Source organism: Trachemys scripta, chromosome 3, assembly GCF_013100865.1.
Source record: "Trachemys scripta elegans isolate TJP31775 chromosome 3, CAS_Tse_1.0, whole genome shotgun sequence".
Lineage (NCBI taxonomy): Eukaryota > Metazoa > Chordata > Testudines > Emydidae > Trachemys > Trachemys scripta.
This window is the reverse complement of record NC_048300.1, coordinates 32,398,633-32,412,324: the sequence shown is the minus strand read 5'-3', so window position 1 is coordinate 32,412,324 and position 13,692 is coordinate 32,398,633. Positions and strand designations below refer to the sequence as shown.

Below are 13,692 nucleotides of genomic sequence, written 5' to 3'. Positions count from 1 at the left end.
CGTCCCCATCCAGCCTTCCTACCAAAGGTGGTGTCACAATTCCATGTTAACCAGGATATCTTCCGCCCGGTATTCTGTCCAAAGCCTCAGACATCAAACGAGGAGAGGCGTCTGCACACCCTAGATGTCAGGCGTGCCCAGGCTTTCCACCTGGAGTGTACCAAGTCCTTCCGCAGATCTACTCAACTCTTCATTGTGCTGACTTACAGGATGAAGGGCCTCCTGATGTCTTCTCAGAGGATTTCATCCTGAATCACTACATGCATCCATACTTGCTATGAGATAGCACAGGCTGTGTCTCCATTGATAGTGACGGCTCATTCAACTAGAGTTCAGGCGTCGTAGGCCGCTTTCCTGGTCCATTTCCCTACTCAGGACATCTGCAGAGCTGCGACACGGTCGTCAGTGCACACCTTTACGGCACACTATGCCATTACCCAGTAGGCCAGAGACGACGCTGGCTTTGGCAGAGCTGTGTTGCAATCGACACGTCCATGAACTCCTACCCGCCTCTGGAGGTACTGCTTGGGAGTCCCCTACAATGGTATGGAGATGAGCAAGCACTCAAAGGAGAAAAAATGGCTACTCACCTTTCGTAACTGTTCTTTGTGATGTGTTGCTCGTGTCCATTCCAATACCCACCCTCCTTCCCCTCTGTTGGAGTTCGGCAATAAGGAACTGAAGGGGGTGGCGGTGGTGGCAGTGGCGCCCCTTATACAGGAGCATACACATGCAACTCCAGAGGGTGCCAGAGCTGGTCCCCTACAGATACCACTGAGGGAAAAGCTTCCAGCACTGGTACATGTGGGGAGCGCACACACCTACAACGGGATGGACATGAGCAACACATCTTGAAGAACAACAGTTAGGAAAAGTGAGTAACCCTTTTTTTCCCTGGGGAGGTTTGTAGCCTATACCCATTTAGACTCTTGTTCTTTGAGTAAACTTACTATTGTTGGTGAGAGCATTACGGGTTAATCTGCTCAAAGTCAAAGACTTAGCTATTTGGACTCTGGAACTTCAGTGTTTTATAGATGTTCTGAAGCAGTCTTTAGGTTCAAAGACCATAAGAGGATTTGGTCTGAGACTTTACCTCTTCCTCAGCAGACGAAGAAAAGTCATGAGTGTTCCCTCTTGGCCTTACGCAGACTCTGGGCGGAGGTTGAGGTGGTGCAGATCTGAGAGCAATCTCAGTTGTTAAGGGAAGCCGATTCAGACACTGCCATGGTTCCAGTGGTCTGTTGCCTTTCTCAGCACCAATTGATCATTTGGTACTAGATGCTGGCATGGATCATGGAAATAAGCTGCCAATTAAAATTGTTCTCCTCACTCGTTGTTCTTCCTTTTTTCCCTCCAATAGGCTTAAGCAAGGTTTCATTCCCCAGTATACCGCCTAGTAATAGGCAACAGGAGGCTTTCTTATAACAATCTCTAGTTGGCTTCTCTGCCATTCTGTGAGTCCTTGTGCCAATAATGATCCCATGTTGCCTTTTCACCAAGGGTGCCAGTAATGGATCCACCCTATCCTAGTTGCATTGGTGCATGTAAATCTATTTGCAGGTCTCCTAGGTTTGTGACATATGGAGATGAATCTGAGGAAACCATCTCTTCTCAGACATTCTTAATGAATCAGTCTATGGGTAGATGAGTTATGACCTTAATGGTGTCATAGTATATGAAATCCTTGGCACTTATGCCACCATATCCAAAACAGCTTCCACGGTTTAAGAAATAACTTTGTTACAGAGACATGCGAGGAGACTACCTGATGCTCTGTCATGGAGTTACACGGTATTCCTTTCTCAACTTGTAGCAGGTCTCATGTACAATTGGAAAAGTAGTTCTGCAATCAGTCCCACTTCCTGTGTGTGGGTAGGGGAGAGGTTTACTTGCTGCTTTCACAGGAAATGGGCATATATGCTAACAATGCTCAGACAAAAATTCATTATCAGTAGCCAGTGTTCCCTCTAATTTTTTGTGTCAATGTGCGGAATGAATTTTATGTGCACCAATATAGAGGTGATGTGTGACACATCACTTTCATATTGGTGCACATAACAAAATTCATGTGGTGGGGATGGGGGTGAGGGGTTAGGCGTGTGGGAGGGGCCTCAGGGTGGGGAAGAGGGTTGGGGTGTGGGGGAATGAGGGCTCTGGCTGGTGGTGCAGGCTCTGAGGTGGAAGTGGGGATGAAGGGTTTGGGGTGTGGGAGGGGGCTCAGGACTGGGTGCAGGGGGTGAGGGCTCCATCTAGGGGTGAAGACTCTGGGGTGGTGCCTGGGATGAGAGGTTTGGGGTGCAGGCTGCCCCAACGCTGCAGTGAGGAGACAGGACCCCCCCCCCACCAGCCCTCTCTCACCGCAGCTGGGCTGAGGGAGGGGCTCCTCTCCCCAGCAGCTCTGGCAGGCTTGGGCTGGGTTGGGAGAGGGGCTCCTCTCCCCCAGCTGTGGCAAGTCTGTGCTGGGGCTGGTGGGGAGGGGCTTATTAGGCAGCTTAGAGGGAACTTAGACATTAGCTGTAGTTCTTCAAGTACACTTAGTCCAAATCCACATTCCTTCCTATAAATCTTTTTATAAATCCTAATAAATGCATCGTCTTGTTGAGGAGTCCTGAGTAAGTGGAAGGACCTGTGGGATGATTGGGGCAACAGTCCCTTACAATAGTGTACTCCCAAGTCTGAATGTTCTGCCCTGTGGTCATGGCCCAGTAGAGGATTCCAGTGGGGTTTCCAGAGTACATACACATCTCAAGAGTATGGAATTTATGCAGTCTACTCAATTTAGGTTACTTTTTACCAGTAATTGTTCTTTTGTTGCATCTTAATCAAGGTCAGGGTAAAATACTCTGCAAAATTGTTTCTCATGTCTGAGTTCAAACTGTGTCATCTCTTAATCTGATGTAAATTAAATTGCTATAATCTACTGTAGCAAACCTCTCAAGTAGGGGGAAATGTTTCTTTCTTAGGTGTTTTAAAAATACTCTTAAGGTTATACCATACAGTGTCACTTCAGAAAGAGAGGCAGTAGTACTGCATAGTTTCAGATGTTTTGCCTGTCTTAACTTACCAGATGCATTAACATCACTTCTAGAGGCAGACACATGCTAATATATCTGCAAGTCCTTTAGATTGATGAAGGTTCCTCACTGGATGTGCTTTGCATAAGCACCTCATGCTAGGAAACCACAATTACGGGAACCATGGAATTAAGCAGGTTATTGCACTGGAGTTGCACAGAGGCTTATGCAAAATCTTGTACTCTTGATATATTGTGTTACCAACACAGGGATTTTGAATCTAATCAACAATTTGTTTGGTGCTCTTAATATTTGGTTTTATTGCACACCACTTCAATTTTAAAGTTCTGCTCATTGGTTTCTTTAAAGGCAAATGCATACAGCTTTTCTATTTTCACCTGTTCCCCTTGGTGACAGCCAGTCTCTGATTGCTTGGTAACAACTTGTCCTTTCCTTGTTTTTAAAAACATGTTTCTATTTGCAGTTTAGCTTCACAATAGCTGTATAGGTATTCCAACTGTTGTCGATCAAATATATTGGAAGTCTCTTTATGTTCACCTAATGCACAGCTCTAGAGCTAAACTGTGGACTGGGATTTAAATATGAAACACACACAATAGATCCAGCCTTTCAAACTAGCAGGTTTTTAAATCTACAGATCTTTACATGGACAGTTACTAACTTAACAATTTTTGTTTCTTCTTCGAGTGATTGTTCACGTCCATTACACATTAGGTGTACGCGCGCCGCGTGTGCGGACGTCGGAAACTTTTTCCCTTAGCGGCTCCCGTCAGGCCGGCAGGGCCCCCTCCCTCCCGCCAGAGCGGCGCCCCGCTCTAGGGTATATATATCCCTGCCGACCCGACCCCTCCAGTTCCTTCTTACCGTCCGTGGCGGCGTTGGAACAACTCTGTCTCTCGTCTGAGAGTGTCCCTTAGCATAGTCATTAGTGTTATCTGCAACAGTTATCAGTTATTAGTAGTTAGTGTTAAGCTTAGTAGTTAACAGCTCATTAGGTACTTAAAGTTCCTGCTGTGGTTGCTTGGTCAACCCTGGCACCGGCCCTGGGCGGCAGGGCATGCCGCACGCCCAAGGCTTCAAGGCTTGTGCCACGTGCCGTAAGCCTATGCCATTGAGCGACCCCCATGACTCGTGTCTCCGCTGCCTGGGGGAAGCTCACCAGAAAGAGCGCTGCAAGATCTGCAAGGCCTTCAAGCCCAGAACTAAGAAAGAAAGAGACTTTCGCCTCAAGCAGCTGCTCATGGAGAAGGCGTTACAGCCCTCCACTTCGGCGGCACCGTCCGCCTCAGTGCGGAGCACCCTGGCATCGGTGCGGGAACCGGCGCCGGCGGGTCACTCGAAGCCCACGGCACCGACCCAACGGAGGCATGTACAGCACTGGTTGTCCTCGCCGGCAAAATCGAAGGGCCAACCCAAGGCCCGAGGACGCTCCCCGCATAAGAGGGCAGTGCCGGCGAAGACCTCGAGTGCGCCTAAGGCCAGCACGACCCCGGCACACGCCCCGGTAGTGGCTCCGGCGCCGAAAGGCCTGTCGAGCCCCGGGATAGGCGCGTCGAGTGAGGAAGAAGGGCTGGAGGAGCTCTTGGAACAGCCCTCCACTCTGGACACATTTGAGGCAGCAAAGGACCTCATTGCATTGTCCGTTGAGGGCCCTCCACAAACTGAGGACGCTCCGCCGAGACTGCCACACAGCTCGACCGGGACCGTTCAAGGCACCGGTCCCGGTCGAGCTCCACCTCGGTGGACTCCTGGTTGCCCTCCGCGCAGAAAGCGCCGCAGCAGTCGGGCCTCAGCAAGCGGTCGGCACCAACTCAGCAGCCATACACGAGTTGGCACCGGGATGCGTCGGCGGTACGTTCCCCGAGACCGACCACCCGTAGTCGTTCCCGTGGTCACCGGTACCGATCCAGGTCGTCAAGACGCTGCTCCAGGTCCTGGTCGCGGAGGCACTACTCCCCAAACCCAGACCGGCACCGTTCTATGGCTCCGCCGTGGCCTTCCAGATCACCGTCCGTGGTGTCGGAGACTGACTCGGGCTGGTACGGCGGGTATGCCCATAGGGCACAGGCTAGTAGGGACTACGAAGCCTCTGGCCATCCCCAATGGGGCCAACCAAGCCAATGGCCGTTCTGGACACCCTGGGCCTACCACCAGCAAGGGCCCCCATCTAGGACCTCAAGATCCGGGCCATCAGGGTACCGATCCCGCTCCCCGCAGTACCGCCTGCCCTCTCACAAGGAGGCAACGGTCTCTAGACCGCAGGAGCCGGAGGGAGTGGACTCGGCACCGAGCATGGTACCGTCCCAGTCCCATACCGTGGGACAGGCCCCAGAGGAACAACCGGTCGATGACGGGTTGCAGGAAGGTGAGGATGGGCAAAAGGCCCCGACCTCTTCCTCCTCGCCGGACGAAGCTGTAGTAGGCACGACAGTGTCCGGCCCTCCCCCGATTGATCATCGGGCGCACCAAGACCTGCTTCGCCGGGTAGCCCTCAATCTGGGCTTGCAAGCGGAGGAGACTGTAGAGCAGGAGGACCCCATGGTCGACATCCTGAGCCCGGAGGGGCCCTCCAGAGTCACTTTCCCGATTATACGGACAGTCCAGTCCAACTATAAGACGGTGTGGCAAACGCCGGCCTCCAGTGCACCAACTGCAAGAGGCGTGGAGAGAAAATACTTCGCCCCATCTAGAGGGTTTGACTTCCTCTTCTTGCACCCATCTCCTTGTTTGCTGGTGGTCTCGGCGGTCAACGAGCGAGAGCGTCATGGCCAGCAAGCCCCTGCGCCCAAGGGCAAGGAGGCAAAACGATTGGACTTGTTCGGAAGGAAAGTCTATTCGTCTGGGGGCCTCCAGCTGAGGATCGCTAATCAGCAGGCGATTCTAAATAGGCACAATTTTAATTCTTGGGCATCGGTCTCCAAGTTCAAAGACTCCCTACCTCTGGACACACATCCTGAGTTCACGGCCCTGGTGGACGAAGGGATGGCGGTGGCCAAGACCTCATTGCAGGCCTCCCTCGATTCAGCCGACGCAGCGGCTAGAACAATCGCATCAGGGGTAGTGATGAGGCGTTCGGCATGGTTACAGGCTTCGGGCCTTCCGCCAGAGGTGCAGACCACCCTGCAGGACCTCCCGTTTGAAGGTTCGGGCTTGTTCTCCGACCAAACGGACGCCAGGCTACATAGCCTTAAGGACTCGCGTGCAACCCTAAAGTCATTAGGAATGCATACCCCGGTGACACAACGCAAGCCCTTTAAGCCTCAACCACCACAGAGGCAGTACCACCCTCGCCCTCGGCACGAACCGTACCGCCGTCGTGGCAGGGATAACAGGTGGAGACGTCACAATACGCCTAACCAGGGCCAAGGTCACGGCCAGGGCAAGCCGCAGCCAGGGAACAAACCAGGCTTTTGAAGTTACGCTCGAGGACAGCGTACCACATTCCATGCCGGATCCTCCTCTAAGTTTCAAGGACCGCCTGTCCCATTTCTACTGGGCATGGTCGCGCATAACATCGGACCGCTGGGTCCTGCGTACAGTGAAGGCGGGCTATACCCTACAGTTTTTCTCGCCCCCTCCCTGCCATCCCCCTTCCCCGTCCCTCTTCAGGGACCCCTCTCACGAGCAACTTCTCATGCAGGAGGTACAGACCCTTCTCACAGTAGGAGCAGTGGAAGAGGTCCCACCAGACCTAAGGGGAAAAGGATTCTACTCCAGGTACTTCCTGATTCCCAAGGCAAAAGGGAGCCTCCGTCCTATCCTGGACCTGCGCGACCTAAACAAGTTTCTGGTCAGAACGCGCTTCCGTATGGTCTCCCTTGGAACCATTATCCCATCCCTGGATCCGGGGGATTGGTACGCTGCCCTCGATAGGCATCTTTCATATTTTCACATCGCCATCAATCCGGCCCACAGGCGGTTCCTGCGCTTCACCGTCAGCCAGCGCCATTTCCAATTTACGGTCCTACCTTTTGGCCTGGCATCAGCACCACGAGTATTCACGAAATGCATGTCCGTGGTAGCAGCCTTCCTTCGGAAGAGAAGGATGTGCGTGTTCCCGTACTTGGACGACTGGCTCCTCGCGGGCAGGTCGGAGGCCGAAGTCCGCTCTCACGTGACGCTGGCCTTACAGATGTTCGGCAGGCTCGGCCTCCTGGTCAACGTGCCCAAGTCCACATTAGCTCCCACACAGAGACTGGACTTCATAGGTGCAGTCCTGGACTCGGTGACCGCGCGGGCAAGCCTCCCAGAGTCGCGGTTCCTGACCATTCAGAGGGCTGTAAGCTCAGTCCAGAAATTCCCCACGACAACGGCAAGGTGTTGCATGCAGCTCCTGGGACACATGGCAGCCTGCACACATGTAGTCAGACATGCCCGCCTAAGGCTCCGTCCCTTGCAGTTGTGGTTCACCCAAACGTATTGCCTCAACAGAGACCCCTTGGATCTGGTGGTGACGATCCCGGATCGGGTGTTGGGCTCGCTCCGCTGGTGGCTCGATCAACAGCAGGTCTGCGAAGGGATCCCCTTCGCTGCCCCACAGCCCACTCTGACGTTAGTAACAGCATCGGACCTGGGTTGGGGGGCACACCTGGGGGAACTGCGGACCCAAGGCTTGTGGTCCAGGGAAGACAGGTTGCTTCACATCAATCTAAAGGAGCTGAGAGCGGTTTGCCTCGCCTGTCAGACCTTCCATGCCACCATAGAAGGTCACAGTGTGGCAGTCCTGACGGACAACACTACCGCCATGTTCTATATAAACAAGCAGGGCGGGTCCCGGTCCTCTCGCCTCTGTCGCGAGGCACTCCAATTATGGGACTTCTGTATAGCCCATGCGGTCCATCTTATTGCAACGTATCTCCCAGGGATCCAAAACGGGTTAGCGGACCACCTCAGCCGATCCTACCAAATGCACGAATGGGCGTTGAGACAGGACGTCCTGCATTCAATCTTCCGGAGGTGGGGTTTTCCCCGGGTGGATCTTTTCGCCACCAAGGACAACAGTCAATGCCCTCAGTTTTGCTCGTTTCAGAACCTGAGCCCGAGATCGTTGGCAGATGCCTTCACGATTCCGTGGGGAGGGAGCCTGAGGTATGCCTTCCCTCCATTCCCACTATCCACAAGGTCCTCCTCAAGACCCGCAGGGACAGGGCGACAATTATACTCATCGCCCCGGCCTGGCCACGCCAGCATTGGTTCACGACCCTGCTGGAATTGTCCATAGCCGACCCGATCACCCTCCCCCTCCATCGCGACCTAGTCACACAAGACAGGGGTCGCCTGCTCCACCCGAACCTGTCGTCGCTACATCTCACGGCGTGGTATCTCTCTGGCTGAACGATGCGGAACACAGGTGCTCTCACCAGGTTCAGCAAATTCTCCTTAGTAGTAGGAAGCCCTCCACAAGAGCGACCTACCTGGCCAAATGGAAGAGGTTCTCCCACTGGTGCGAGCCTCAGCACATACAGCCTCTGCAGGCCTCAGTTCCATCGATCCTGGAATACTTACTGTACCTCAAGCATCAGGGGCTTGCCCCCGCCTCCATTAAAGTGCATTTGGCTGCCATTTCGGCATTCCATCCGGGGGAGTTGGGAGTGTCAGTGTTCTCCAACCCCACAGTAGCCCGATTCCTCAAGGGGCTGGAGAGGGTGTTTCCCTACTCGCGCCCACCGGTCCCTGCGTGGAGTCTGAACCTAGTCCTAACTAAGCTCTTGGGGCCCCCCTTTGAACCCCTAGCCACTTGCTCCCTCATGCACCTCTCGTGGAAGGTGGCGTTTCTTGTGGCCATCACATCGGCCAGGAGGGTATCGGAATTGAGGGCCCTCACTTCAGAACCCCCTTATACAGTTTTTCATAAGGATAAGGTGCAACTGAGGCCGCACCCCAAATTCCTCCCAAAAGTGGTCTCGCAGTTTCACATGGGACAGGACATTTGTCTACCGGTGTTCTTCCCTAAACCCCATACGGACCCTTATCACCGCAGCCTACATACCCTCGATGTTCGAAGGGCATTGGCGTTTTACCTGGAGCGGACCAGGTCGTTCCGCAGAACACCTCAGCTGTTTATTGCCATTGCGGAACGTATGAGAGGCCTGCCTATCTCGACACAGCGCTTATCGGCCTGGATTGTGCATTATATACGCCCGTGTTATGAGCTCGCCAACGTTCCGGCCCCAGAGATCCGGGCCCACTCGACGAGGGCCCAAGCGTCCTCGACGGCCTTCTTGGCGCAGGTTCCTATCCAGGAAATCTGTAAAGCGGCCACCGGGTCGTCCGTACATACATTCAGAGCCCACTACGCGATCCACCATCAGACCAGAGAGGACGTGGTGGTCGGACGGGCTGTGCTAAGTCAGTTGTACCTTGACTCCTACCCACCTCCAATGGTAAGCTTGGGAATCACCTAATGTGTAATGGACGTGAACAATCACTCGAAGAAGAAAGAACGGTTACTTACCTTCTGTAACTGTTGTTCTTCGAGATGTTGTTCACGTCCATTACACTTCCCACCCTCCTTCCTCTCTGTCGGAGTCTCCGGCAAGAAGGAACCGGAGGGGTCGGGTCGGCAGGGATATATATACCCTAGAGCGGGGCGCCGCTCTGGCGGGAGGGAGGGGGCCCTGCCGGCCCAACGGGAGCCGCTAAGGGAAAAAGTTTCCGACGTCCGTGCACGTGGCGCGCGTACACCTAATGTGTAATGGACGTGAACAACACATCTCGAAGAACAACAGTTACAGAAGGTAAGTAACCGTTCTTTGTCAAACGATTTCTACCCTTAAATCAGAAGGTGAAAGCACTCTTATTGCTCTACTACTAATTGCTCTAGTAAATTGCTATACTTCAGGGGTAGGCAACCTATGGCACACGTGCCAAAGGCGGCACGCAAGCTGATTTTCAGTGGCACTCACACTGCCCAGGTCCTGGCCACCGGTCCAGGGGGTTCTGCATTTTAATTTAATTTTAAATGAAGCTTCTTAAACATTTTAAAAACCTTATTTACTTTACATACAACAATAGTTTAGTTATATATTATAGAAAGAGATCTTATAAAAACGTTAAAATGTATTACTGGCACGCGAAACCTTAAATCGGAGTGAATAAATGAAGACTCGGCACACCACTTCTGAAAGGTTGCTGACCTCTACTCTACTTATTGCTCTACTAAATCCTTTGCTTAATGAAATTCTGTTCTTGATGCTTCCTTGGTGGGATTGGGGAGAGAATGATCTTAAAGGTTAAATACACTTTCATTTTTCTTTCAGGAAGGTGAAAAAATAATTCAGGAATTCCTTTGCAAAGTGAAAGCATTGCCCTTGAGAGACATGTCAGAGGAGGACATTAGAACCAAACTGAAACAATTGAAAGCTGAAGTGCTGGCAAAGAACAACGGTTTTGTGAATGAAATTGTTTCCCGAACAAAAGTTACTCCATGAAAAAAGCTAAAATGACACTGCTTGAATGTTTTTAAGTCACAAGAGCTATCATTTTCTTGTCTTGTAGGTTTTATGCTTTGTGATGTTTTGTACTCATTACTGAAGCAACACTTTCTCTTGACTTGTAATTACTTTTTAAAATGAGTACCTATTGTACCTGCGTAATAGTTTAGTTACTGCTATTTTCAATAAAATCATTTCTCTAATATCAGGGAAGTGTGAATAAAAGAAAGCCATAGTTTTTCCAGAAAGTCAAACTATATAGAACTTTTACCATGCTGTGTTAATTATGAAAACTGTCAGTCCTAACACAAAATCTACCGCTGCCCTCTACCGCAGTTACTTTTCATTGTCATCACTGATGCTGCACTCGCTGGTCCAAAAGAATACCCGGGATAATTGTAGTTTTAACAGGACTGGATTAGTGATGTCTCTTAGAAAAACATTTGATAAGGAATCTTAGCTAATGATTAGACATTTCACTGGTTCTGACTATACTCTCTTTAAATGCAAGGGATTGTTTATGCTTGCTTGAGCCAGACATAGTACAGACTAGTGCACTTTCCATTCCAGTGCTAGCCCTTCATTGTACAGAGACTGCCAGTTGTGTGGTGGGTTGTAATGTGAACAAACAGGAACTAGGATGATGCCACCAATTAACTTTCTTTTGTGAGTTAAATAAGATTCATGTAACTGAACTCTCCAGAAGGGAGAAAGCTAATTCATTTTACCTGATCTACTTAACATGCTTCCTTGGCGGGGCGGCTGTCTTATGTATGCAGTGATTTGAATTGAAAGAGGACACAACTGTCCTGTGCATGTGCTATTACTGCGTCTCACATACTGTGTAGCAGCTAATGTGCAGTAATCTCCCTCTGTTGGCAAGCCCTGAAGCACATCAAGGTACAAGTTTGCCTGCAGCACTTGCGTAACTCTCAACACCTTGCTTGTTAGCTATATGTTGCTTTATATCTAAAACTGGCAGTGTGAAAAGCTTTTTTTTTATTATTATTATAAAGTGGTGTGTCTGGTTTTGGGATTATAAGAACATACATGTGCTGAAGGTGACCAGACATGACTCTTTGATATATGCTCTAGCAGAGATTAAACCAGAATGTGTGTTAAGAATGTTGATAGCAGCTTGCTGTTGAAAAACTAATAGTGTGTGTGTCTGATCTATACACTTATTGGAGTAGAGTACATATAATTTTATTACTAGAATGTTTGTTTCTAAAAGGGTTATCATACTAAACTTGAAAAGTTGATCATTTTTACTTTAAGTAGAAGTTGGAAAAGCAGCATACTATACCCAAGCAGATGTAGGAAAAGGTTAGTTCGATGTAGAGATTTTATGTACGTTGGACTCTGCCACAATACCTTATATTTGTTTTAAATTAGAATGCAGTATACTTTAAGTATGTTCATATTAAACATTGGAAGAAAAAATATATTGAAGTATAATACTTGTATACAGTATTAGTGTCTGTAAAGTAACTAGTTTGTCAGTCAAGAATAAAATAGTATAAAGCAGTGCAGAGTACTGCTGCAATACAAGTCCATTTTCTTGATACACAAACATTCTTGTAATATAGATACTGAGTGGGAATCGATTTAAATTACTATGGAAATTCACAGGAAATCACAGGGCTTGAGTTAGATCAACCTGTTTCACTATATCTAAAGAAAGCTAGCAGTCCTTTGAAGATTGTGAGTGACATACACCTATTACAAGCCTATGAAATGAGTTACTAGTATATTTGCTTATGTGAATATCACATGCTTGAGTCAATCTCTTAGTGAAAATGTTGCCATGCTGTTTATTAGAATAAGGTCCTTGTGACTGTTAATCTATGCATGCTCTCTTCCTCAACTGTGGAAGAGAAGTTTTACTTCTGCAGCATGCCTGCTCAGCTCCACAGTTGTGTTATATGGGCACTCCATAGGATTTCAGCTCTGAAGCTAGAGTGGGCAGGCTACAAGAACCATCTTGGTTCCTCCCATATTCTGCCCTCCAAATCCCACAAGAAAGGAAGGTGTAAGCAAATCAGGGGTGAAAGTAATTTAAAGGATTTACTGGTATGCTGGAGTCAGGGGCGGGGGCGTGGCCTCAATCAGAAGAGGCGGGGCATTTTAAGATTAAAAGGCCCTGGGGCTCCAGCTGTGGCTGGGAGCCTCAGGGCCTTTAAATCACAGTGGGAGCCAGGCTGCCAGAGCTCTGCCAGAGATTTAAAGGGCCCGGGGCTCCCTGCAGTGGCAGGAGCACCGGGCCATTTAAATCCCTGCCCGAGCCCAGCTGCCGGAGCTGTGGCGGCGCTTTAAAGGACCCGGGGCTCCCTGCAGTGGCTGGAGCCCTGGGCCCTTTAAATCACCACCACGGAAGCCGGTCCAGTCCGGCACGGCACACACACACACACAGCTTTAAACAAACAATACTGTACTGTGAAGCTTGGTTGAGGTGGTGGAGTCAGAGGGTGGGATATTTCCCAGGAATTGTCTTACTGCTAAATGATGAACTAACACTTAGCTGAGCCCTCAAGGCTTAACACGTTAATGTAGCCTCACATTCTACAAGGCAGCATGAATGGAAGGAGGAGAGACAGCATGGCAGAGAGAGACAGACACACTGTGTGTGTGTGTGTGTGTGTGTGTGTGTGATGTGCATTGCCCCTTTAAGTATGCTGACCCCACTCTGAGTACACTGCCTTTTTAAGTAGATCAGAAAGTTGAGACGGCAGCTGCTGCCAGCAAGCTCCCTCTGTCCTGAGCCTTGTTGTGTCTTTCTTCTCCCCCACCCCCGCTCAGGGTACAGGGAGAGGGGGACTCCCTGATATTAGCACCAATCTTCTTCTCCCTCCCCTGCACAGCAAGGAGGAGGCTCCTGGGACCAGCTCCAAGACAGAGGGCAGGAGCAGCACACAGCAGTGTGGGGGAGGGACAGCTGAACTGCTCGGCAATTGATAGCCTGCTGGGCAGCTACCGCACAGGGAACTTAGGGGAGTGGGGAGCTGATGGGGGGGCTGCCGGTCCACCCTGCTTCTAAGCCCCCCCCCCCGCTAGCTCCAATGGGCTGCTCTTTCTGCAAACAGTAGACAAAGTAGGCAGCTGCCAAACAACGTTATAAGGGAGCATTGTGCAACTGTAAATGAGCATGTTCTCTCACTGATCAGCAATGTAACAACATTAAGTGGGATGATGTTAAGTGAGGAGTTACTGTACACAAGAATTAG

General features: G+C 50.4%; 1 protein-coding gene across 2 annotated transcripts in view; it reads left to right on the top strand.

Moving 5' to 3' along the window:
- Positions 1–12,587, top strand: part of MSH2 (mutS homolog 2) — a 108,312-nt gene extending 95,725 nt beyond the window's left edge. For both annotated transcript variants that reach the window (XM_034764403.1, XM_034764404.1), the window contains one exon: positions 10,295–12,587. In XM_034764403.1, the coding sequence (XP_034620294.1) occupies positions 10,295–10,465 (171 nt within the window). In that variant the 3' untranslated portion in view covers positions 10,466–12,587. The remainder of the gene's footprint in view (positions 1–10,294) is intronic.
- Positions 12,588–13,692: the final 1,105 nt, after the last annotated feature.